Raw genomic sequence first — 27,652 nt, 5'->3', positions numbered from 1 at the left:
GGTTAGCAAGTACTCCCTCCATTTTATATTATAATTCATTTGACTTTTCTCCTAGTCAAGTTTGACCAAATTTATAGAAAAATTTAGCAACATTTAAAATACCAAACTAGTTTCATAAAATCTAACATTGAATATATTTTGATAATATGTTTGTTTTGCGTTCAAAATACTAATATATTTTTCTATAAACTTGGTCAAACTTGACTAGGAAAAAAGTCAAACGACTTATAATATGAAACGGAGGGCATATTAAATTAGACTTTGTAAAATAGAAAAAAAATATTATATTTAGTTATTTCAAGGGGATTTTTACCGTCTTTGAGGATTTACCATTTACATCTAACCATATGTGCTTATATGGCTAAGAGAGGAAATTTTATTTTTCCTAACGAATATAGTTGATAAAACAATGTTAACATAGGGCTTAAGAGATCTAGTAAATTTCATTTTAGATCATATTTTATTACTAATGTTTCGCTTTAGACTACCTTTTAACTGATGTTTTTTAATTTAGACCGAATAAACTTAGCAATTATAAAGCATGCGCATAGAAAATGAGAGGATAGAAGTTGGTAAATGGGAGAAAAAAAACCCTATGGCAGTTATTATCAACAAGGAACATAAGTACTCGTACATAACACACAAAAAGAACTAAGCCTTAAATTTATTGAAAAATTTGGCAAAATCTTCCCAGTATTTATAGATATCCATGACATGGTTCATAAGCCAACTAATCATAGTCATATCTAGGCACAAAATAACACAAAAAAAAAACTCTTAGAAACAATATGAACCACCACTGCAAGTCCATAGCAATTATGCAGTTTGAGGCTGGAGGAACTGTCTTCGTTGCCTCTACCAAAGGTCTTGTTTTTCAGACCTTGATAGTTTTTGATTAATTGATAGAAGAAAAAGAAGCATCAATTACATCAGGTTACATAGTGACAGACCTAGGACTGATAATAAACAGACAAAAGGAGAATTAATTTATCCCAAATTCTCAATATGCAAACATCGCTTGATTTTTTATCCTCTAGGATCAGCTGTGCCACACTGAATTCCTCTCATGCCGTCCTTTTTCGCTGAACAGAAAAAAACTGAACATGTCAGAAATAGAACTTCTCAGCATGGCTATTATATCCACTCTATCCATTACTTCCCAGCAAAGTGACATGTAAAATGCACATCAACAAGACTTTTTTAGCTTTACAGTGAAAGGTGGCATCGGAAATATAAACTCTTCCAGCAGAAACATTTCATGATAATAAATTCTAACGAAATATAAACACCCCAGTTGGCTACCTCCACTGACATTTGATAGTGAGCATCACAACATCTTGAGTTCTTGATTAATAAACTTACTAAAACTGAACATGTCAGAAATAGAACTTCTCAGCATGCTATTATATCCACTCTATCCATTACTTCCCAGCAAAGTGACATGTAAAATGCACATCAGCAAGACTTTTTTAGCTTTACAGTGAAAGGTGGCATCGGAAAATATAAACTCTTCCAGCAGAAACATTTCATGATAATAAATTCTAACGAAATATAAACACCCCAGTTGGCTACCTCCACTGACATTTGATAGTGAGCATCACAACATCTTGAGTTCTTGATTAATAAACTTACTAAGTTTCAGTTTTCTCTAATTTTTGGTGTATCAGTATATACCTACAGAGTATTAATTAAATGAATTTCCATGATAGAATTACGCTCTAAATGAAGCTAATAAACCGAAAGGTACATTTGGAAGGTACATAATCAAGATTATATCTCACCCACATTTTCCATTTACTCTTGTGATATGATAAAATACAACTACAATCCATATATCTCTTCATGTTCTGTGAGTATGCGACATGCAAAATAATGCACATACGTTTAACGCAAAACATTTACTATCATCAAGAATTATTACACGTTTAATTTGAAACCGTCCCCATATAGAATCGACCCAATAATTCAATCCTGTCTCCAGCTGTGGTATTGGGATAATTTTACTGACCTTAACAAGGAGAGGAAGGGAAAACCTAGATGTTGAACTCGGCCTTGGAGAGTCTCTTTGGTCCTCAAGGGTGCGGCAATGCCCTCGGACCATAGGAAGAAATTCGGTGGCATCACGTACATTAGTGTTCTCCTCCAACTTCAACACATATTCCACTGCACAAAAAACGAAATCAAGTGGAAGATTAATGTTAGTGGTGTAAGCTAAAACTTCTTCCTGAAAAGCATATAATTGCAGAAGACAAATATTCCAAGTTATATAAGGGCAACAAAACAAATTTGATCCCATCATTTTTACTCCCCTCCTTTCTTGTGACTACAAAGTAGCATTCACTTATAATAGATTGACACATTTTAAAGATCTTAGTTCATGTGTGAAAAACAGAAAATTGTACCTAACGAGGATCCAATATTTCGTCCATAGTTAAGCTCGATCCATCCTTCTCAGTTTTTGCTGGCTGATAATCCTCAAAAAGCTTGAATTGTGCAATAATAATTATTCTCCAGAACAGAACACATAAAATAGCTTCAGCTTCCTTATCAGTACACTATCAAATAAAACAATATATTAGATTCATTAAGAGAAAGAGATTAAACAGACATCAAGTCAGTATTTTACCAGGCCTTTTCTGCAATGCTTCAGGAATATTCTTGCAAAGTCTAGCCAGGAAGCAACAGACTTTACCATATATACTTTTGTTGTCACCTTTCCAGTTGAAGAATCGAGAAAAGGAAAAAATATGACATCCTTCATTGCAGGGCACTCGAGTGCAATTTCCAACCAATTATCTTTTAGATAACCCATTTTACTAATGAAGTTTTTATGATCAACTGGGGTCATGTAATCTGTATGGAAATCAAGTGAAAAGATGAAGTTCACTCTTCCACAGGTTGAACGCAGACCTGAGTGCTTGGAATAAAAGCTTCTCCATTTGGGACTTAAACCAGACCAACTACTTGGTTTCTTCAGATCATTAACAAATGCTTTAACAAAAAGAGGTAGTTCGCCCAAGCCAGACCTTAGCTCATGGATATCTGATAGCTTTGCAGCCACTTTGTCTGCGTTATACCTAAAAAATTGGGTAACAATCTTTGCTAGATCTTGTAAATTAAGTGCATAACGATCCATACTAAACCACACAAGCTTTGTTCTGATATCTTTCGTAAGATCAACGCATTGAAGATGAGGGTAGTAAACAAGGTCAGAAATTGAGAAACTTGGCAAACAGTGAGTTGAATGAATGCCACCCATCAAAAGAAGGATTTGAAGAATAATTGATCTTCCGGGGAAACCCAAAGAAGCAAGGAACTTGGGGTAACTTGGAACTTGTAAATCAGGTGGTATATGAACAACCTCAAATAGCTCGTCGCCAAGACCACGGATATAATCCTCAAGAGGAATGCAATCTAAATCATTCATCCTGCATTTAAAATTTTATATTAATCACAGAATAGCAAAAGAAAAGAACAATTGTTACAGTAAATGTAAGAAAAGTTGAAAACATACGTACATTCCGCCTCGAAGACGCGGCATGATTAAGCATATGATAGCTTTGCTTGCTTTCACGGATTCAAATGCACAACTGTCAGTAATCATCCTACCGTTGCAATAGACATAATAATCAGACAGGAAAACCCCTTGTTTCTCAAATGACAAAGAAACCAATTCTTCTAGTGAAGTATCAAGCTTAATATCCACACAAATTGTTGGATAATCATTGATTCGCACAAGAGCCTGCCAGGCATGAAATTTAGTACCCTGATTAAACATGTGACTATATCCTGAAAAAATAAACACAGGAAAATAAACACTTGATTACCTGAAGAGTTGTGGTAGACTCATTGCAGCATTCAGCCTCGAGTATCTGGACTGCATGAGCAAAGCAAGCAGTACAGGGTCAGAAAGACATTTTATCATGAGTATCTGAGTATGAGAACAAAAAAGAGAACAAAAAAAATTAACCATTAGGATTAATTTTATTCTCAGAAGAAATGTCCTTCACAAGCTTTATAGGCTCCTCCCTGTGTAAAGCTATCTTCCCGTTACTGCCAGAGGATGCAGCAACACATCCGTCAACAGAAGGTTGGACTACACATAAAGAAGATAAGTACCCTGTCAGTCAAAACAGGTTAATAGCATCTGAATAAGATAATAAATTAAATAATTATATCTGCTAGATCCAGAAAACGTGATCGCATCAAAAGTAAAATGATGAAAATTCAAATAAACATGGAGAAACAGATTACAGGTGAAATGAGGAGCATTAGAGTAAATGAAAATGTGAATCACATTATGAATTAAAATGCATTACAGAAGACTAAGATCTAATTCCAAAACATGCTAATAAGTGTTTTTATGTAGTTGAGAACATGTATAATTCAGAGTTCACAATAACCTATAACTTCAGTATATACTTTTCCATGCTCACAGGAAAAGAGAAGATGCATTGATACAACAATGTCACAAAAACCACAGAGATTGCAATAGTGAATGCTCTCAGTAACATAAACAACAAAAACACTGACCTTCCACATGGCAATGCCCGCGGAATGCAGCAAGATAAGCATAGTAGGCTGGTGGGACTGCACAGAAAAGAAAATAAGCACTACATCGGTGGATAAATGCAACAGAGAACAGGAGAATTACATAGAAAGGAATCTCTGCAGTTCAACTGCTAGTATGTAGAAAGTAACATGGGAGAATCACATGCAAAACTATAGGATATAAATGCAGATGCAGCAGATTTGGAAAGCAGATGTTAAGGGACATTTAACATGATGACATTGATGGTGCTTGACAAGCAAATAACAGTAGTTTCAATTCACTTTAAAAGCAAGATCACATGATGAATGGAGGTACATTACATACAGTAAAAAGACCCAAATTTAGAACATGCTAAATTGCACAGATAGGAAAAGGAGCTATCCATGGATGAATGCACCAGATTTGAAAAGGAGGTATACAAAGCTAAGCAAACTAATGCAGAAATGAGAAACAAAGATGCAAGAAAAGAAGACTCACCCACAGACACTGCACGGGTGCATCGCGCATAGCTGCATTTTGCCAACAGTAGGAATTATCGGAGTTGACGCACCCGAAAGACTAACGGAGCTCAGCAACTAAGCGGAGACAGAGAGAAATGAACTTACGTATAGCAAAGATTGTTGGTCAGGGACTGAAGTGCATCAGCTGTAAAATGGTTCTCATCATAAAGGACATGGTAATGAGTTGGCCTGCTAGTACCCTGAGAAAAGGAATGTCAACAGCACACATTAACTGAAAATATTTTGTTGGCTGGAAAAATTTGTGCAATCTGCAAACAGTTTCCAGCATGGGTTTACCTGTATGCCAGCATGGCTACACAGGTGGAAATCGAACTCTGTAGGATGGAAAATCTGACGGTCCATGAAAGTTCCTGCAGGACCAAAAGAAACAGAACACAACAATATATCCAATCATCAAATGCCTGATGAAGTAGCAGATGTATGTTCTCAGTAGCAACCAACAAGAACACTGACCCGGAAGGATGTTTCCGCTCTTGTCAGTCATGTCTCGCCTCCCATGAACCTCTGGGAAAAACCTTGTGTGATGCCTTTTCTGGACTACTACATATGTGACAGGTGGTAGATATCCCTCTCCAAAGATGCACAAGCCTTGCAATGCAAAAGGATTAAACTCAGAAAACAACAATGAAATTGGCTTGTCCAGAATAGATGACACAGAGAGATGTATCATGATGCGAAGCTCACCTTTCTGATGGCATCCATTTCATGAAGAAGCACGTGGCTGAACTGACCTTCACTTACACCATCTCTGCAGAGGAGAATGACCACTCAACAAATTTCATTTAACTGGACATACCACTGAACAGAACAGAATTTGCAGGACATACCTATAGAAGATTATCCTCTCAGGCCTTCTGCCAGTCTTCTTGCGGAATGCGATAAGTAAATCCCTGTAAACAAGAGCATGGTCAGTTCCTAGATGAAACTACGATAATATACAATTGCAATACCAGATTGACCACAAATTTACCTGATCATCCCACCATTTACAACCTTCACTGGACCTTTATCAACACTAAAGAGATCTTCTATTATCTCCTGTCTATGTGGTTGAGCAGAGACCAGACCTCGGTATTTGGTGATTTCAGGCCAATCCATTGATGCCACAACCTACATGAACACAAAAAAAAAAAATAACAGTAAAGTTTGTATCTGAAAAGCAATAAACTTTGGGAAGAAAAAGATAGTTCATCTATTGCATCAAGTTATGCACAGGATAGCCCATGATCTTATATTGTAGGACAACATCAAACAGATCAAGTAATGAATTGAATAACCGTTAGCTAGGAAGGTACTAACCGCAGCATAGATGATGCAGAGTCCTCTCCAGGTGGAGAGTGTGTGACATCAGCGCCAAAGATGATTGTTGGGACTTCTGACACAAATGGTATGCCATTGTGGATAAAGGCTTGCTCAAGAACTATGTTGCGCCCTCCGACCTGGTTATGGCACAGAATTGTCATACTTCTGGGGGAGTACTAAAAGCACAAGATAAAGTCTACAGAATTGGTATACTTCTAGGGAAAAAAAACTACAAACCCAGCAAATTTACAGACCTTGACATTGACATTGATTTTGAGTGCAACATTTTCCAAATATTGCTTGTTCGGCCTGCTGGCATGCCTTGGCAAACAACATTGAGATACAATGCCAAGGTCAGTCTCACAGACCCTTATAATTTTCCCTGCAAAAATCATGCATATTTACGACTTTTTAATAAAAAATTCAGGGAATGGAAACGTTTAGATTACCCAACCAACAATATACATACCATAAGAACCACTAACGTCAGGCAGAATTACAATTAAAAGCTGCAAGCTTCCGTTTCCCTCTCTGACTAGCAGTTCTGATGTTCTCCTGTGAACATCCCTCAGAACATTCTCTATATTGTTAGGATTTGATGACCGGACATCCACAACTGGTCTTGGATTGAAAGACTACAGGGTCAAGTCAAAGTTAATTGCAGCACATATAATAATTTAACTGCTTTAATAGCATTGTAACTATGCAGGAGTTACCATTCCAGTGGCATTACACATCTGAATCAGACTGCCACAGAACCTTTGTACCTCCTGTGGACGCATTCGTGAAAAACTCAGATATGTCCAGTTATCCACAGTTCCTCCATTGATCATTTTCTGAAAAAATTAGCAAGTATTAGTGCCTCCCTTTAAGCACATCAGCAAGTGAATTATGTTGGCTCAGTAGTTTGTATCTTTACAGTTTCTGCAATTATGTTTCAGTACCGGGTTGTCATTTTCAGATACTCTCCAACAAAAAATAAAGCTATTGGGCAATTCATAAAGAAGTTAAGCGAGTATCCCATGAATTCACTTTCAAACAAAGGCAATACAAAATTAACTTGAGAGAGAAACTGAGTTGTAATAATAAAGCAAGGCATCACCTTGTTAATCATGTTCCACTGTCCAACACTGGGTGCACAAGTTTTCTCCCTTTCAGAATCATGATACTTCAACTGAAAAGCGCAAAGATTATGGTTGTTAAAAATTCCAAGAAGTTTAAACAATACGAACAAAAGAAATGGAATAAAGCATAGTAACATGGGTGGAGACAGCACATGGGCTGGAACAGAGACTAGGTCATGGCAGACCTTGATGCCGAACTCCTGAGCAAACCTATCCTCTGTATACTTGTTGTGGAGAACCATCTGATAGAAGATGAAATGGAAGTCAATACAAATATATGATTAGTATCTTCATTATCTCATCAAGAAATAAAATATCCTTATGTTCTACGGATATGTTATTCTAAGAAATGTGCAGAAATAAAAGGCCATTCAAATGTGAGCTAAAATCCAAAAGCATAAAAAGTTTGGCTCTGCATCTACATGGTATTGTACCTCATGAATGCTCTGTTCCCTCTGCTGGGGGCGTTGACAGGTTGCTCTAAGGATGTTGGTCACTTGTTTGTCGTTAAGCTTCTTGGAGTACCTCTGCCCTTCTACAATCTTGCAGACCTGCAACCACATTTGCGTGAACAAACTTCACACAACATGCACAATTCAGGTAGAGTAAATGGATGATGAATCAATACCTCCATAGGAAAGTATACAGGACGAGAATCACTGCCAGACTGTAGGCAGGGCCAAGAAGCATACTTCAGTCTGTAATTGTACCTATCCCAGAAGTACTGAACAACCGTCATCCTTGTCCCATTATCATCAACATGAAATCTAACAGCATCAAACCAGTCATAATTTTGGAGAAAAACAAGTTATGTTCATGCTATAAAACAGTGAACAAGCATGACAACAAAATGCAGGTCCTAAAAAAGTATGACAAAGCACTGCTATACTCAGGATAGTAAAATAATGTGCACTTCATCCTTTACACATCAATTCAGTTGAACATTGAAGGACATTTAACAGCATTTATAGATATCAAAGGCACATTGAAGGACATTTAACAGCATTGACAGTATGGATATCAAAGGCGCATACATTGATATCTAAGGCATAACCCTTTTAAAAGGATTAAAATGTTTCTATCACATGTCCACAAACAATAAATGTACTACCATGCCCAAGATCCATAAACAAAGACATTTCAAATATACCATCAACAATCTACATTGATCTACATTGATTTGCTTTTGCTTAACGCATGTAAACAAAAAGATATTTATAGCAGAAGCAGAGGAAAGATAAGTACATCAGCTGGTTCATAGGAATGGGGGTAATCCCTGTTATCTTGTATCTTCTGATTTGGTCCTCTTGGTGGTTTGTTTCAATGCGAACCCCACGTAATGCTTTCTTTATCTGAAAATCATGAAAAAATGAGTTAGGATCAGTATCGCATGATTTTATGAATTCCATCAGTAGAAATATTACCTTCACACGATCCCGGTCTGACAAAGGTCTTGAGGTGTCACACATGTTCAAGAACTCCTCCACAAATTGGATCACTGTCACAGGTTTAAAGAAGGATGTTGCAGATATATCTGAATGGAGCATACCGAACAGTAGTTAGTATCTAAAAAGATCACTTCCTTTCAGCGAAAACTGATAAACAATAACTGACAGGGAAGTACCTATATTCAGCGAAAGGCCCATCTGTGTTGGGCGCAGGCTCTGATAGTAACCTTTCCAACACTCAAGTCCCTCACCAATGTCACCCCGGTGACCAAACTGGGTAGAGAAGAAGGATCTGGACACTGTGACATAACTGCAGAACAAGTAGTTATCGATACAGCATTATTAGTACCCGTCAGTAAATAATCAAGCAAAAGTCAAAACAAACACAAGAAAGAAATCATACTTCCAAGATGGTGACTCCCTTAGGACAATATAAAGAACTTGAATGGTTTCTTGGGGCATATCCCTCTGTCTTCCAAGCAAAAACTGCTGGAGGTCGTACAAGTCTGTTCTGCCAGCAATCCGAACTGTGATCTTGTACTCCCTCTCCGCCCTGCAGAAGACAAGAAACAATAATCTGAGACTGCAAAAACACATAAATCATAAGAACGAAAATCTCTAGCTAGCATCATACAAACCTTTCTTTATCCTTCTTTTCGGGATCAATTAGCTTAACCACAAACTCCTCCGATTCAAAAGGGAGTGAACCAGCAGTATAGAGACTCTTTCTTCCATCATAGGCAAGCAATTTGCCACCAAGAGATGTCTTCCCGTGCAACTTGATGAGCTCATTGAGTACTTCCCTATTTGTTGCTCTTGATTTTGACTGAGGATTGATTGAAACCTGTAACATAATCCAAAACGAAGATAAACAGCCTTTCTATTGGACATGAGAGGCATAATTTTTTTTATAAAAAGGAAGATATTAGACTAGGGCAACTTAACAAGAACTCGACAGATGAACATCACGTAACAGAGTAATTTAAGATCAGAGCAGTTAACCATCACTAATACACCAAACTACTCAAAGTGTGTTTCGTCTAAGTAATTCAGTACAAGTTATGAGTAGTATACATATTATCCGAGCCGATTGATTGGGGAAATGAATGCAGGCGGAACAAAAAAAACAGAATGCCTCAAAGTAACGAAATCTAAATCAACTAGGGGTAATAGAGATTGATCTTCTCCATTCAAGTCACGATAGAGGTGGAACTACGCTGCTATACTACTGGTACGACACTTACAGGGCGGGCATCCATGGCGGACGCTAGAGCCTAGAGGGAATCGCCGGCGAAGCGTTGAGGAATGGGGAGAGAAGAATGGACGGTGGGAGTTGAAGTTTAGTAGCTACGACGTCGACACTTTACATGAAGGATGGATGATATAGCGTTCTTCTAAGGCCCACGAAAGCCCATAGCAACTAAATATTGGTACCGGTCAGGAATTAGAAACCAAACATCTTGAAAAGCCCAAAAACAAAATAAGAAATGGAACTACTACTCAAAGCCCAAAAACAAAACAAAACATGAAACGAGCTTGCAAGAATTCCACCTGAAAAAACGTTATTGGACAAAAAAAAAAAAGTTCCTCCAAGAAGTCTATAAGCCAGCACGCATGCACGAACACGAAATCTTATTAACGAAGACGACTGCCTTTTTTTTTTTTGGCACGGAATAAGCTTCTTACATAAAAGCTAAGCGTACAAAATCATGAATGAGAATGACATCCCGACAAGACTACCAATTAAATTTTCATAAATTTTGCAAAATAAAAATAAAAAAAGCAGAAAACGAAAACGAAATTGGTCGGATTTAGTCACGGAGTTCAACCATGGTCCAAGTGAAGAAGAAGATTGACGAGACGATCGTCCGGCGACCGGAGGCGCCACCGGCGGCGAGCGGATCAGGGGTGAACCTCGTCGGGCATCCGCGAGCGAAGGGGGCTCCCCGGCTGGAGGAGGGCGCGAAGGGGCATGGGGAAAGTGTCAACCCCGTGGGGAGTGTGGGCTCCCATGGTGGGGGGAATCTAGACTCCGCTATCCAAGCCCAGTACTGTAGAGGTGAGATTTCTAGGCCTAGCCCTCTCGCACATCTGGATCGCCATGTGGAACACCTCCGGGTGTGCGACCGAATCTAGGCCTTCGAGCGAACTGGCGGCGTGAAACCCTAACCAATCGTGGAGGGATTCCGGAGGAGTGGCCGAGGGTGGGGATTGGCGGCGGGGAATCGAAGTGGAGGAGCACAATCCACGGAGATACCCGGCGATTCTCGAAGGTGGTGCGAGCTCGATTGGGGACGATGGCGCAGCAAGGTGGAGGGGGATGGCGTGGGCGTTTCAATCCGAGGTTGCGCACCTTCGGGGAAGGATGGAGACCTCAAGCTCCACAGACTCAAGGGGGTGGAGTTCCTCAGCAGGGTGGTGGTGGTGAGATTCAAGGTCAAGCCATGGCGACCAAGGGTGGTGTGATGCAGCAGTATCGCCCAGTTCAACCCAAGGTGCCGATTCAGGAGGAGGTGAAGCCTGCGACACCGACTCCGACGACAGAACAACCACAGCAAGCCAATCCTCATGCTGGTAACAATCCAAATCCTCAGAGATTTTTCTGTCAGAGATGCAAAGGTGTTGGCCATCTTGCTAGGGATTGCAGTGTTCCTGTTTTTTGCATTAACTGTGCCAAGCCAACCCATAGAACGGAGGATTGTTTGTTTGATAAGCAACCAAGACCAGTAGCTAAGCTTGTTGGTTATGGCGCTCCAGGATTAGGTTGCATCTTAATCCAGAACACTAAATCTGACTACACCAAAGAACATGCAAATCCACTGGCGATGGTGTCTATAGTTTTTGGTGGTGAGCTTACTGAATCCCAACTTGAACAAGGTTTCACCCAGCAATTCAAGTGGAATTGGCAATGGAAAGCGAAAGCTATGCCCAATGGGACTTTCCAGGTTAGGTTCCCAAACAAGTTAAGGTTTGAAGAGCTCTCAAATTTTGACTATTTCAATGTCAAAGGAACAGATGTTCAAGTAAGCGTTAAAGAATGGACACAAGAATCTGATGCAGTGGGAAAAATGCACATTGTATGGGTTAAGGTGACAGGTATCCCTGATGTCATGAGAGGTTATCAGGCCCTTTATGAGGTAGGATCCAACCTGGGAGTTGTTATGGAAGTGGACATGGCTGCTTTTAGAGCTAGTAATGTGATACGGTTCAAGGTTGGGATGATGGAGCTTGATCCCTTACCTCTGAAATTAAACCTAACAACACCAAAAGGCCTGTTATATCAAGCCTGCTTTGAGCTGGATGAAGTTATTGAACATGGTTGGTTCAATGATAATATTCTTGAGGATGTTCAGGGAGGATCTGATGGTATGCTAAAGAGTAATCACAAATCAGGGCAGAGATCAGGGAAGCAAATTGTGGAAGTGGATGAGAAAAATGATGCTGGAACAGTTCTGGGTGGAAGTGTTTCAAATGTTGGTAATTTATTGGTGAATGTGCCAACTTCTGAAATCATATCAGATGGTGACCAAGCTAAAAGCACACAGATTCTGAGGGATAGGGCGCTGGCTTATCAAATGCAGGCAGCTGAGGTCAGATTGCAAAATGCTAGTGGTTTGGAAAAAAGCATGACAAGTAAAGAAACTACTCCAACACAAGAGGAGGTGGTGCAACTTACACAGGATAAAGAGCTGAGACAGACAGAAGATAAAGGATATGCAATCAGTTCAATCAGTACAGAGATGTGTGGGACTGGTAATGTTGTGTTGGAAGAAGAGGGTGAAAGAGTACATATGGGGGACAGTGAGGACTATATGGATTCTCAGGAGTCTGAAGGAAGCTTTGCTAAAAGATTGGGCATCAGTTTAGCTGAAGATACAATGGGTTTGGACAGTCAAGAGGAGGAGATGAGAAGGAGCAAAAGACTGAAAGACAGGGAGGACAAGAAGCCACAAGACATGGCCATTGAAAGAAAAGAAGCTCAGAACGCTTTTATCAACAAAGGTCAGAACAACATCCCCTCAATTGTTGCTGAATCAAATGTTTCTTTAATCAACATGGCTAGCATTTTGGGAGTTAGCTTAGGATGTGCTATAGAGGATGCTAAAAGTAATCTGAATCTGATCAAAGATCTGGAATTAGCCAGAATTAACCTCTTTTTGAAAGAGGGCAAAAATGATCAGAATTTTGAGATTAATAAAAAGGAAGTAGATGGTACTTCCACTGATCATGATTGGTCTGAAGATGACTCTTCTGACAATGGCAATTCTGCTCTAGATGATATTGAACTAATGTTAAAACAGGTTCAATCTTCCATGAAAAAACGCAATCAGAGAAAGGGAAACCTTGAGATTTTCAAGGTCACTCCCAAAGTTCCTAAGAAAAGAGGTAGACCTACTAAGAAAAAGAAATGAAAGGTCTATTTTGGAATATTAGGGGGATGGGTAGTATTGAAAAAACAGGTCATCTGCAAGACCTGATTAGAGATCACAAATTGGACTTTGTGGCCATCCTGGAAACAATTAGGCAGGATTTCTCTGACGAAATGCTGAACAAACTAAGTTCAGGAAGGAACATGTCCTGGAGATGGCAGGCTGCCTCTGGCAGATCAGGAGGGATCTTGTTGGGAATTGATAGTGATAAGTTAGAAATTTTAGAAGAAACTGTTGGAAATTTCCATATGAGACTTAAATTGTCAAATGTTGATAATAAAAAAGTATGGGAGTTGATGGCAGTTTATGGTGCAGCACAAAATGATCAAAAAGCAGCTTTCTTAACTGAACTAGCTAAGGAAACTTATTCACAAAAGTTCCCTCTGATTGTTGGAGGAGATTTCAACATTCTGAGAAAGGAAAGTGAAAAGAACAAAGCTGGTGGATATACCAAGTGGAGTTTTATTTTTAATTCCATCATTGACCAAGCTAATTTGAGAGAAATCCAAATGAGTGGGAGACAATTCACTTGGTGTAATAATCAAGATTCTCCCACTTTGGAAAAATTGAACATGGTTTTTATTAACAATGAATGGGAAGGTACTTACCCTTTCACTTCAGTTAGATCTTTGGTTAGGGCAATGTCTGATCATAACCCATGTTGATGGAAACAGAACAAAAAATCCCCCCTCAATCTATGTTTAGATTTGAGATAAGTTGGTTTCTGAGAGAGGATCTTTTTTCAATAGTGGAAGAATCTTGGTATGCTGTTTATCATGGTAATAACTTAGAAAAATGGCAAAAAAGATTGAAGTATCTAAGGAAGAAATTGAAAGGTTGGAACAAAAATTGGGAGGGTGAATACAGAAGAAGGAAAAAAGAGATCTTGGATAAGATTGAGGAAATAGATACTTTGGCTGAAACAAGAGGTGTGGATGTAAGTATTATGAATGAAAGGAAATTGTTGGAAGCTCAACTCAAATTTTTTATTAGAGAAGAGAAAATTAAATGGTTTCAAAGATGCAAAGAAAAAGAAGTTTTGGAAGGAGACTGCAATACCAAGTTTTACCATGCCAAAGCAAATGGAAAAAAAAGGAAAAGCTTGATTTACTCACTCACACAGGATGAAGATGTGATTACAGGGCAACACAATTTGCTGACATACATAACTAATTTCTACAAGAATCTGTTTGGTCATACTAAAAATAACACCTGCTCCCTGAACATGGATGGTGTGGTTCAAGTTTTCGAGGAAGACAGATTGGAGTTAACTAAGCCTTTCTACATGGATGAGGTCAAAAAAGATGTTTTTGAATTAAGAAAGAACAGAGCTCCACGCCCCGATGGGTTCCCTGGTGAATTTTATATGAAGTTATGGGACATTATTAAGTATGATTTGTTGGAATTGGTCAATGATTTTCACAAAGGCCTACTAGATGTGGAAAGATTGAACTATGGCATTGTGACCTTAATACCTAAAACTAAAGATGCTGAACAGATCCAGAAATTCAGGCCAATTTGTCTTCTCAATATGAGTTTCAAAATTATTACCAAAGTGTTAATGAATAGACTGGATAGGATCATGATGTACATTATCTCCAGGAATCAAACAGCCTTTCTGAAAAACAGATTTATCATGGAAGGAATTGTCATTCTACATGAGCTCTTAAATTCCTTACATACCAAAAAACAGAATGGCATTCTCTTTAAAGTAGATTTTGAAAAAGCTTATGACAAGGTTGATTGGGTGTTCATATATAGAATGTTAAAATCGAAAGGGTTCCCTGATCAATGGTGCGATTGGGTTATGAAAGTTGTGAGAGGGGGTAAAGTTGCTATCAAAGTAAATGATGAGATTGGTCCATATTTCAAAACACACAAAGGCTTGAGGCAGGGAGACCCTCTTTCCCCTCTACTGTTTAATTTAGTAGCAGAAGCACTCACTTTGTTGGTGCAAAGAGCTGAAAACAATTCACTTGTGGAGGGTCTGCCAGTCAGTCAAAATAACAAGGTGACCATATTACAATATGCTGATGACACTATATTTATGATCAAAGATGATATTGAGCAGGCCAGAAATCTGAAATTCATTCTATGCTTGTTTGAACAACTCTCTGGCCTAAAAATTAACTTCAATAAAAGTGAGGTCTTTTGCATTGGGGAAGCTGTTGAGAGGCAAAATGTTTACAGTGAGATCTTTACATGTAAAATAGGCACTTTGCCTATGAGATACTTAGGGGTACCAATTCACAAAAAAAGATTGCTTAACAAAGATTGGAAGACAGCAGAAAATAAAATGGAACATAAGTTGGGATGCTGGCAAGGCAAGCTGCAGTCCATCGGGGGGAGATTGATACTTATTAATGCCAGCCTTAGCAATGTGCCTTTGTATATGCTGTCTTTTTATAAGATCCCCCAAGGGGTGAAGGAAAAAACAGATCTTTTTAGGAAAAGGCTTCTCTAGCAAGAGGATCAAGGCATAAGGAAGTATCACTTGGTACAATGGCCAGTTATTTGTTCTCCTAGAGACCAAGGAGGTTTAGGAATTCTGGATTTAGAAACAATGAATATTGCTCTGTTAGGGAAATGGCTGTGGAACCTAGAAAATGGGGAAGGTTGGTGGCAGGACATCCTTAGAGACAAATATTTGAACAAAAAAACCCTCTCTGGAGTGAGAAACAAGGCTGGAGATTCTCACTTTTGGCAAGGGCTGATGGAGGTTAGGGACATTTTCTATAGGTTTTGCACCAAAAAAATAGGGAATGGGAAACAAACTCTTTTCTGGGAAGATAATTGGATTGGAGGTAGACCTTTAGCCTTGCAGTACCCCACCCTGTATAACCTAACAAACACAAAGCAAATTTCTGTTCATGAAGTGCTTCTGGGGGGTTGGGATAAAATCAAATTCAGAAGGGTCCTTCATGGTGACAAACTTGCTGATTGGAATCTTATAAAACAACATTGTGAAGGGTTTCAACTGCAGGTGGACAAAAAAGACAGGCTTTGGTGGAACTTGACAAAAAATGGCCTTTTTACAGTCAAATCTCTGTACAGAGCTCTGAAACTGCAACAGACTACTTGTCCTTTTAAAAAAATTTGGAATATCAAAGTGCCGCTAAAAATCAGGATTTTCTTGTGGCTGTTTCTCAAAAATAAAATTCTAACCAAGGACAATCTTTATAAAAGGGGTTGGCGAAAGGGAGACAAAATTTGCCAGTTCTGTTGCAGGGAAGAGTCTATCCAGCACTTATTTTTTGATTGCCCCTTCGCAAAATTAATTTGGAATGTGGTTACCTGTGCTCTTGACCTGAAACCTATTTTGGATAAAACTCAGCTGTTTAGTTCCTGGTCTTCTGGTTTAACAAAAACATGAAAAACTTGTTGCTGGTGGGGGTTTCTGCTACTATTTGGGCCATATGGAAGACTAGGAACAAGGTTTGTTTTGATAATATCCTTCCTAAAGACCCCATTGAGGTGATTTTTATGATCTGTCATTTGATTGAATCCTGGGCTGTTTTGCAGAATTTGGAGGCAAACCGAAGAAAGTTGGAGCTGGGAGCCAGAGTGGTAAAGCAGGTGGCAAGTGACGTTTTCAATTCAAGATACGGTTGGAGACCTTGTGTTAAAAGGCTGGAATGAAGCTGCTAATGGTGTGCTTTTGTGTGTAGACAATGTTGTCTCTCTTGCTGCTCCCTCTCTCTCTTCTCTTCCTCTGTTTCTCTAGTCTTCTGCTAGAACGATGGCAAGGCCTCCAGTTCAGTCTTCTCTCCCCAGCCCTTCTGCGCTGGCCTCTGCGAAGATGACTTGGTTTCAGCTTTGCTGGACATTTTTCCCCTCTTAACATCTTTTGTTTTTCTCTCTCTAGTTTCTGCTTGTAATGACTTGGTTTATGCCGTTCCAGTAATGGAAAGGGGGGCCCTCGTGCTCTAGTTTCAAAAAAAAAGAAAGAAAACGAAAACGAAAAGCCACATATGTATTCACAGAGTTTTTAAACGTGGATCCACCACTCTACTTCTGCAACCATGTCCTCAAAAAAAAAAACTTCTGCAACCATGCAAGCGACAGGCTTCCGGATAGAGAATTGCTGCAAGAGAAGATCAGAAAAAGGACAGCGGTCGCTAGTCCGCTGCTAAAAAAAAAATTGATCTGATCACGATTGGATGCAAAAGTTCACGCGAAAGCTGCGCATCCAGGGAGAACATGTTTAGCATGTCCCTTGCAAGAAAACAGCAAGCGAGCGCATCCGCGTTACACAAAAATGGCAGTCTCCAAAAGACAACAAAAAAACAGTCAAAACCAGTCCAAACCAGAGGTAGGACCGACCGGGCAGGGCACAGAGAGGTTTCGTCTTCTTCTATCTCTCATACAAAAAAGGCAAACTTGTAAAGTAGAACAAAACGATGCAGAACCTTTCCTTGCAGAGGGAAAGACCCACGAGAGAGATAAGAGTTACCCTTGTACGAAATCAGTAACTCCGAACACAGTAACCAAACATTCCGAAGAGAACAGGATGCGCGCGCATGTACGCCAGTGCGTTTAGCAGACGAGATGCGCAATACATACACGCATGCCAGAAAACGAACACAACGAAACGCTTCGAATGGGTGAGCTGCGTGTGCTGCGGCCATGGGATATCTCTTGACATCGGCCAGATCTCTAGCACCAAACTAACAGTGAGCACCGAAGGTGTAAGGGTTAATTGGATCCATGCCACGCGAATTGTGGCAAATCAAAAAAATGCCACACCTATTCTGGAATCCGGGTGCATGCCACTACTATTTCGTCAAATTGGAACCATGCCACAATGTACGCCCCGCGCGCGCTTTGCCACCGTTTTAGGGTACCGTATTTTCGTATGGACGTTTCTGCCCTCGTGTTCACGTGTGCTTAGACCAGCTCCGGTCCGGCTCGAACAGCCCGGTCGCCATTCGTTCCCCACACCGAAACCCTAGCTTCTTGGAGGCGGCGCAGGCAACGGCGCCGGCGCAATCGACGGCGGCGGAAGGCGGCGGAGCAGGGCGGCGGCGCAGGCTACGGCGACGGAGGACGGCGTCGCATACGGCGGCACAAGCTTCGGAGCCGGAGCAGGGCGGCGGCGCAGGCGAAGGCGGCGGAGCAGGGCGGCGGCAGAGCAGGCCGACGGCGGAGGCTACGACGGCCGAAGGGGAGGACCTCCGCCGATGGGAGGATGAGTGCGCAGGGGCCTACGCCTGCATCTCCCACCGTGTTGGCAATGTATTTGGGTGAATCCCTTGTACGGGTTGCTTCCAAATCGTGAGTACCTTCCCCCATGAACTCTTTATGCAGATAAAATTGCGATTTGAGTTTCGATTTGAACTTTGTATGTGTGATTTGAGTTATTGTTTTGTCATTCGTTGGTAGGCATTGGTTTTCAGTCGATGTTAGGGTGCAACCCTATGCGACAGTAGATGCTGATGGTAGGAAAATCAACAGTAAAGGAGGCATTGGGCATTGGGTAATCGATTCAGAGAGTTTTTCGTTTGATTTCCTAATGGAAAGTTTGAGGGTTGAGTTTAAGTGGGGCTCGAACCAATCTCCCTCAGTGTGGTATTTTAACAAAAATTTGGGTGAGGATGTTAGGCTCATAGGGGACACTGATTTGCCAGATATTTTCGAGATGTATGCAACCGAGGCCAGTTTCCACCTACTTGTAGCAGTTCTTGAGGAAAGCATGGATGTTGCTTCTGTGTGTTGTGTGCATGAGCCCATTGCTATCATCCCACCTGAGAACCCTTCCCACAATGATGGTTCTGGACAAGCTGCTACTAATGTTGGAGGTTCTGCACAGCCTACAACAGTGGAAGCAGATGTTAGAGAGCCTAACTTGTTTGATAATGAGGAAGAATATGTTGGTGTTAATGATGAGCAGTTGTATCTGCCTCCAAAACCTACTCAGCCACCTGACACCTCTGGCCAATCCTCTCAGCCTGCTGCCACAGGGTTTGGTGGCCAATCCTCTCAGCCTGCTATCATAGGGGTTGGTGGTCAATCCTCTCAGACTGCTGCCACAGGGGTTGAAGCTCCTGAGGTAGAAGTCACTGATGAAGACCCTCAAGTTGTTAGAGTGTTGCATGATCCAGAGAATCCAAATATAGTGAAGAATGCTATATTCCCTGACATGATATCTTTTAGAAAAGCAGTTAGGCATTATGCAATTAAGAAAGGTTTTGAGTTTGCTGATTTGAAGACAGATAAAACAAGATTCATTGCAACCTGTCGCGCTGAAGGCTGTCCATGGAGAATACGTGCTTCCCTAATCCATGATAAGAAAACAATTAAGGTATAAATGTATTATTTTAGTTAATTTATTTTTTCATCTCCTGAAAGTAGTGTTAGTTTTAGTAACTTTTTATCACCATGTCATGTCATGCAGATTACAGTTCTTCCCTTTAAACACAAATGTGCATCTACCAAACTAAGAGAGGGCAAGATGGCTACACAGGGCTGGGTTGCTGATAGGCTTGGTGATTGGTTGAAGAACAATCCAAAGAAGGGTGCTAAGGATGCAAGGGGGAAGCTGCAAGAACAGTATGAGATCAAGTTGAAGTATTCAAAGGCATGGTCAGGTATGAAGTTAGCACTAGAACAGATACATGGTAAATATGAGGAAAGTTTTCAGTTGCTTTTCAACTGGAAGGCTGAAATTGAGAGGAAGTGTCCAGGTAGTATAGTTGAAATTGAATTGGAGAAGTTAGGAAATAAAATGTGCTTCAAGCGTTTGTTTGTAGCTCTAAAACCATGTATAGATGGCTTTTTGCAAGGGTGTAGGCCATATGTGGGTGTAGACTCAACTAAGTTGACTGGAAAATACACTGGACAGTTAGCTTCAGCCACCTCTGTAGATGGTCACAACTGGCTGTTTTATGTATCATATGCAATTTTTGATTTGGAAACTGATGACAACTGGTTGTGGTTTATGAAACAATTGAATAGAGCTATTGGTTGTCCTGAAGGGTTAGTTATCTCAACCGATGCATGCAAGGGGTTAGAAAAGGCTGTTAGTGCTGCATTTAGTGATCCTGTTGAGCATAGAGAATGCATTAGGCACCTCTATGCTAACTTCCTAAAGAAGTACCATGGTTCTGTTATCACTGAGCATTTGTATCCAGCTGCTAGAAGCTACACCGAAGAGGGTTTCAAGTACCATATGCAGCAAATATATGCAGTGAAACCATATGCAATAGAGTTTCTTGAGCAACATCATTCAAGAATTTGGTACAGATGTGGCTTTGGAGAAAGCAGCAAATGTGACTATCTGACAAACAATGTTTCTGAGAGCTTTAATGCTCAGATCAGAAATCTGAAAGGACTGCTTCCTCATGAACTTGTTGACAGCATACGAGAGTTAATAATGGAGAAGATGGCCACTAGAAGAGATGTTGGCAAGAAAATGGATGATGGAATCATTCCAGGTGTTATGAAGCAGCTTAATGATGCCACATCTCTTCTTAAAGTGGTGAAGATTGCCAGAAGTGATGATGGGTTTGCAGAGGTCACACTTGTGGATACTGACAACAAGACTAGAAGGCATATTGTTGACCTAGACAACCAAAAATGCTCCTGTAGGGCTTGGCAAATAACAGGGAAGCCATGCAGGCATGCATTGGCCTGGATATGCAGCAGTGGAGGAAGGATACAAGATTTTGTGAGCCCATATTATAGTGTGCAAATGTTTAGGACAGCTTATGCAGGTAGAGTACCACCTATGACTGACAGGACATAGTGGCCAGTAGTTGATTTGGGCTTCAAGGTGCATGTCCCTAAGCAGAAGAGAGGTGCTGGGAGGCCTAGAGTACAGAGAATAAGGGGATTTCTTGAGCCTGGAAGAAAGAGAGTGAAATGCAAGAGATGTAAAAGATTTGGATATTTTGAGAAAACATGCAAGCTGGCTGAACCTGCAGATGCAGATGATATGAGCAGCCACTGCACCCCCCAAAAACGGTATATTGTTGTCATTGTGCTTCCATTCTTAATTAGTCTTTGTGCAAGCGGTTTGTATTCTTTAACTCCAACTTGATAAAAAAAACCCAACTTGATAATTATTGTTAGTTACACTTCTGATATATTGTGCTATGTTGTAGTCACTAAGATTCAGGCTTGTATGCTTGCCATATGGTCTAAAAATTCTCACTTTTTTGTAGGAAGAGACAAGTGTGTAGGCAAGGAAATGATCCAGGCGGAGGGGGATGCAGGCGTAGGCCCCTGCGCACTCATCCTCCCATCGGCGGAGGTCCTCCCCTTCGACCGTCGTAGCCTCCGCCGCCGCCGCCCTGCTCCGCCGCCTTCGCCTGCGCCGCCGCCCTGCTCCAGCGCCGAAGCCTGCACCGCCGCCTGCGACGCCACCCTCCATCGCCGTAGCCTGCGCCGCCGCCTTGCTCCGCAGCCTTCCGCCGCCGTCGATTGCGTCGGCGCCGTTGCCTGCGCCGCCTCCAAGAAGCTAGGGTTTCGATGTGGGGAACGAATGGCGACCGGGCTGTTCGAGCCGGACCGGAGCTGGTCTAAGCACACGTGAACACGAGGCAGAAACGTCCATACGAAAATACGGTACCCTAACGGTGGCAAAGCGCGCGCAGGGCGTACATTGTGGCATGGTTCCAATTTGACGAAATAGTAGTGGCATACACCCGGATTCCGAAATAGGTGTGACATTTTTTTGATTTGCCACATTTCGCGTGGCATAGATCCAATTAACCCAAGGTGTAAAAGGCTAAAGAAACGAAGGGATCAAAAAACGGAGAAGAAACTTTATCATTTGATTCTTTTTCTATCATTTGATTCATTATTAAACGTACTCATATGTATACATATAGTTTTACATATTTCACAAAAGTTTTTGAATAAGATGAACGGTTAAATATGTGCTAAAAAATCAACGGTGTTAAATATTTAGAATCAGATGGAGTATATGTTTGAAGTGGTGTTTGTGATATACATTGTCCAAAATTTGACAAACTAATACTATAGTGATAAAAAAGCGCTAGCTAGAAGTGCATGCCTGCCAGTTGGAAGGATCAGATCATTGAAATTACTATTGCCAAGTACTATCGAGTCTCGAATTGCTGCCACGTACGTAATGCCTCTATCTTGGACCATTTTGATCGCTATGGATATAAAAGGTTTAATTGAAAACTAAGTCGAGTTTTAATTAGCTTCAGGCAGGGATGATAAAGACGAAGCGTGTGGACAACATCGATTTTTACTGCGCAGTTAGAGATATTTGAGAATTGAGATTTGAATATACATGTGCAAGGCAAAGCACATGGATGCATGCAGTCAATGATGGATATATGAGTCCACACCTCCAAGACAAGTCACAACTCGATCACACCAACTTTTTCTTCCATAAAAAAGAATATTCGATCCATGGAAAAAAATAAAAAATTAGATATTCGTGGCACGCATTTCAAACTACTGAACGGTATGTTTTGTGCGAAAATTTTTATATGAAAGTTACTCTAAAATATCATATAAATATATTTTTTAAATTTATAATTTAAAACTCAATTAATTATACATAAAACACTTAATCTTTAATTTTACCTTTATTTACGTGAGTTTTAAACACTACCTTACAAAAGAAGATTATGGAGGAACGAATGATCCATGCATGCATTCACGCACATGTAGCCAGTCTCTCTCATGAGCCTTGGAATTATCTATCGTACGTGCTTGGGCCCACATGACATATTCACATCTCTCTCTCTCTGTCTCTCCCTCTGTAAAGAGATCGTATCAGATCGTCTTGGCTGCGAGAGCCACCCAGCGATCGAGCCAGAGGCGGTCGATGGCTGTAGCTGCCGTTCTTCCGGTGAAAGCTTAGGCTACGGGAACATGCACATGCGTCCAAGCGGTCGGCCCAGCTCATGCATGCATGTATATATACGTTGCGGCGCAGACTGCAAGCAGTACTCGAAAAGCAAAAGGAAAAGGGTAGCCAAATTTTTTGATCGTCTCGATCCCTCGTCTCCAAAACCCGGGTTAAAAGTTGTGTGTGGAGTGTGGACTCTGTGATTTTAACTGCAGTTATGTTCTTTATTCTGTAGTGGCTGTCATGCAGCTCGGTTTTTCTGATCACTAATATAACATGAATGTACGTATTTTACTGTCTCTATCCCGTTCCGTTTTTACCATAGTGCAAAATAAAACAAAATGGAGTAGTAGATCGAGTGGCCTGGAAGAAGATCGAGCTGCACAGTGCGTGGTGGTAAAAACGACGAGGTGTACACGAGACGCTCCTTTTCCCATGCCACTTCTGGCATCCTCGCGCCCTCCTCCACCCTGTGCGAATCTCTGCTGCTGCTGCTGCAGCAACCGCGGAACTCCTCTTTCCCATGCCGCTTTTGGCATCCTTGCGCTCTCCTCCACCTTGCATTCGAGTACGACCACCAAACCGCGGAGGCGAGGAGGAGCGAGGCGCGCGGTTGCACAACACCACTTCCCGCCTCTCTCTCTCTCTCTCTCTTCTCTCTCTCGTGCAGGGGAGGGGTTGGTGGTCAAGCGAAGCACGCAGATGCACGCACCGGTTCGAGCCGCAAACGGCGAAGCATCTCAGGCGCGCGCTGCGCTGCACCGTGCCGTGGCATGGCGGTTTCCGCGAGAGGAAAGAGGGGGGGACAGCGGCTGCAAGTACGGCGTACCAGAGACAGCAGCAGCGTATACACCGTGACCAAAAGCAAAAGGGTGATCGTTCTGGGCTTCTGGCCTCCTTGGCTCCTTGCACAAAGCTGGCGCTCGCAAGCTGTGACCTCGCATGCAATGGGCAACCATGCGCAGCGTGATGCATCTCTGTTTGTGTCTTTGTGAGATGAGACACAACGGATGGGTGGGTGACTGGCTTGCATGGAATTACATGGTTTGCATCAGACCAATGGGCAAACCTTCTCGTCTGCTACTCTGTTCCAGATATCTGACGCGTGGACAAATGCATGATCTAATGGTGCGCTCTCCTTGGCTCCACACCATGTGCGGTCTGTGGCGGCCCATCCTCCGCTCGGCTCGTGTGCTTTCGTCAGCTCGACTTAACCCCGGCTTGGTGGCTATCGAAGCGAGAGCGATCCGCGATGGTGTGTCCGCGATAGTCAAATCGTTGTCAGAGGAGCGGGACTGTTTGTCTTCCTGCGTCTGATCGCAGCCAAATCGCCAGCAACTGCAGCTGCAGCATACAATGGTGGGTAGGCATCGAACCCAGACCTGCACATATGGCCGACGCAGTCGCCTGGATCGTGGATTACTGAATGATCCTACTATTCAAAACAGCGTGTTCTGGAAATGATCCAACTGAAGGAGTACAGGACTAACAAAGCTACTTACAGTAACTGTAAAACTAACGAGTATCTTGGAGGCTTGGAGCCATGTTTTCGTTTCTTTATTGTAGTGCACTGAATTTGAATACAGCTTTTATAACAAATAGCCTCCAGTGCCGAAACGTTTTGGGGAGTCCTTATCAATTCATCAGACAACATCACATTGATGCATAATGCTTGGACTATACGATTTCAGATATTTAAGATTTCGGATTACACAATATTCCATATTTTATTTATCTATGGAATCAGATAAATAATCACATTTGTTTAACACATCCATCAGAATGCAGATTTCAGAACACCTAACACGCCATATGTATTTCAGATAGAAAAATACATTGTACAGATTACAAAGGGATATGATATCAATTTCCTTGCAATTTGAACAACAAAAAAGGTGTTAAATTACAGCTTATAGCATCTGCACTACAATCCTTGTATACTCTTAACGTTTTAAAGAGATTAAATATTTCAGATTACAATATACCATCCACTTTTGAATTTTTTTAAAAGATAATGACCATCCTCTTTTGATGCATTTACAGTCCTTTCAGGTAGTACATGTACATATCCCTCTTTTGTATTTTGAACAGAAACTAGAGAACCACCATCATACAAAATTAAGTTGTAAATGACAAATGTAGAGGTTCTGCTTTTATCCGAAACCTGAGAATCAGGAAAGAGAACCCTCTTCGTCATACTGCAATGTTCTCTCTAGTGCCAAAGTTTGTGTTCTCAGCCATGCGTAGTTCCTCCAATTGGTCATTTCCTGAAAGTAGCACAAGACTAGTGAGGTTAATGCATAAGCTTTCATACTTCTTGGTTTCATAACAGCTTGGGTAATGCACACGATACCAACAAGTCCCAATTGCATCAATCAAGGGTGAGAGATCTGATTATATGATACTTCATTATGGACGAAAGCAATGCCCCAATAGTATATGAAAGCGGTAGCAACCACATTCACGGGTCACGGCGGACAGTGGCGGTGGCCTCCTGCCGTCCTGCGCGAGGATGCAGATGGCAGCGATGATGGACGACGAGCCGGTGATTACACCTGTGGAGGCGAAAAGCGGCGGCGGCCCTCAGGCTGTTGGACGAGGAGCAGGTGGCGGACGAGAGATACGGCGGTTGAATCACGAGAAAGGGGGAGGGGAACAGATCGCGCTCGCCTAGAGCCGAGCGATCCGAGAGGGTATTGAGCGGAGCGAGCCACGGCGCGCCCAGATCATGCTCGCCGGGAGTCGAGAGGGTCCGCCGTTCGATTTGCTTTCTATCCACGCGTCCTCCATCTGCACCAGGGCTGCACAGGCTTCAGTTTGCAGCCGGTCTCCAATTTGTTTTCATTGCTTCTTGTACTAGTATTGACTATTGTAATTTGTTTTGTTGTTAGTTTAAGTTTAATATTCTAAATGTGTGTCCGAGCACTGTGTTTAGTTTCACCGGTAAAAAAATTTGTCGAGTCACATCAGATATACGGACACATATTTAAAGTATTAAATGTAGACTAATAACAAAACAAAATACATAATCCGTATATAAACTGCAAGACGAATTTATTAAGCCTATGTTATTAGCAAATATTTATTGTAACACCACATTGTCAAAATCATGGCGCAATTAGGCTTAAAAGATTTGTCTCGTAATTTACCCATAAACTATATAATTAGTTTTTTTATTAATATTTAATACTCCGTGATGTGTTAAAACATTCGATGTGATGGGAAAAAAATTAACGGTGGATGTAAACACCCCACGAGGACTCATTTCTGCATGCAGTTTGAAGTAAGTTGAACTCAAGTTTGAACTGGAGTGCGAAAAACAACCGCGGTAAAAGATGGGCTCGTGTGTGGTAATTTAAACATGCAGCAAAGCACTAGTGGAGTGGGGATACACTCTTGCAGAGTGGGCCCACCGGGGCAGAATGTTGGAGGAGAGGAGATGCTTCTTGTTGCCTTGTTGGCTTCGCAGCCAAGAAAGAAGCCCCTGTACTATGCCTTAACTGGAGGAGCACCAGACTGCACGAGACGGCAACCCCGTGCATGTCACGTGATGGCTTCACCTCTCACACAACACAAAGTGACACTGGTATGTGGAACACACTTGGCTGCCACAACGCACAGTGCAGGCTTCCCTTCCTAGCTTTGCATGTGCACAAGACGACGGATAAGTAGCAGTAGTAGACTAGTAGCACCTTTTGTGGGCAGAGCTGGTGCAGGATGATCAAAGTACCGAACCATTACTTTCTCTGTCCCAAAATAAATGCAGCTATGATTTTCCGCGTCCAACTTTAATCATTTATCATATTTAAATTTTTTTTAAAAAAAAATTAAAAACATAAGTCACGGGTAAAGTACTATTCATGTTTTATCATCTTATAACAACAAAAATATTAATTATAAAAAAATTTTAAATAAGATAAACGATCAAAGTTGTGCGTGAAAACTTATGTCTGCACTTATTTTGGGACGGAGGTAGTAGATATTTCTTTCATTTTGTTTGGACCAATCGTTTTAGAGATGGTCAAAGTGAGTTAAACGAAATTTAAATAAAATAGGGATGTTTTTTTTTAAAAAAAAACAGGAGTACCTTCGCTGGGGAATGTCATATTTTAGAGTTTCAGTCAGTAACGACTGTTACACGGTGCATAAGCTAATTCCCCATCTTGAGATAAAGATGCACGATTAGTTACATTGCGAAAATGATACGCCCGGTGCCATCAGATTAAAAATGGTTAACTTTTAGTATGGTAGTACCATAATCAGCAGAGGGAGCCAACACAAGTAGAAAAACCAATTCAGGATTGAACTTTGCAGAACTCTTATAATTTTACCCACCAGTCTGCTCTTAACTGGGAAATGATCGAACTGAAGGTAGTCAGGAATTTTAGTAAAACATCATGAAAACGTTTATCTATCTATCTATCTATTATATTATTAAAACAGTCT

General features: G+C 41.2%; 1 protein-coding gene across 1 annotated transcript; it reads right to left on the bottom strand.

Annotated features, from left to right (window-relative positions):
- Nucleotides 1-641: 641 nt before the first annotated feature.
- LOC127765153 (protein argonaute MEL1-like) lies at nt 642-10,279 on the bottom strand. Its single transcript, XM_052289991.1, is given in 30 exon segments — nt 642-1,082; nt 2,009-2,163; nt 2,403-2,555; nt 2,627-3,428; nt 3,519-3,742; nt 3,828-3,877; nt 3,971-4,096; nt 4,534-4,590; nt 5,030-5,061; nt 5,158-5,252; nt 5,350-5,423; nt 5,527-5,646; nt 5,649-5,661; nt 5,758-5,821; nt 5,901-5,963; nt 6,044-6,183; nt 6,369-6,512; nt 6,636-6,757; nt 6,845-7,010; nt 7,092-7,211; nt 7,478-7,549; nt 7,652-7,741; nt 7,934-8,050; nt 8,128-8,266; nt 8,745-8,851; nt 8,924-9,033; nt 9,124-9,257; nt 9,351-9,500; nt 9,586-9,791; nt 10,192-10,279. Coding segments are annotated over 28 exon segments (3,705 nt in total). The 5' UTR covers nt 10,207-10,279; the 3' UTR covers nt 642-1,082; nt 2,009-2,163.
- Between the last annotated feature and the right edge of the window lie 17,373 nt (nt 10,280-27,652).

This window comes from Oryza glaberrima, chromosome 3 (genome assembly GCF_000147395.1).
Source record: "Oryza glaberrima chromosome 3, OglaRS2, whole genome shotgun sequence".
In the NCBI taxonomy this organism is placed as follows: Eukaryota; Viridiplantae; Streptophyta; class Magnoliopsida; order Poales; family Poaceae; genus Oryza; species Oryza glaberrima.
This window is presented reverse-complemented; position numbering and strand designations above follow the sequence as displayed.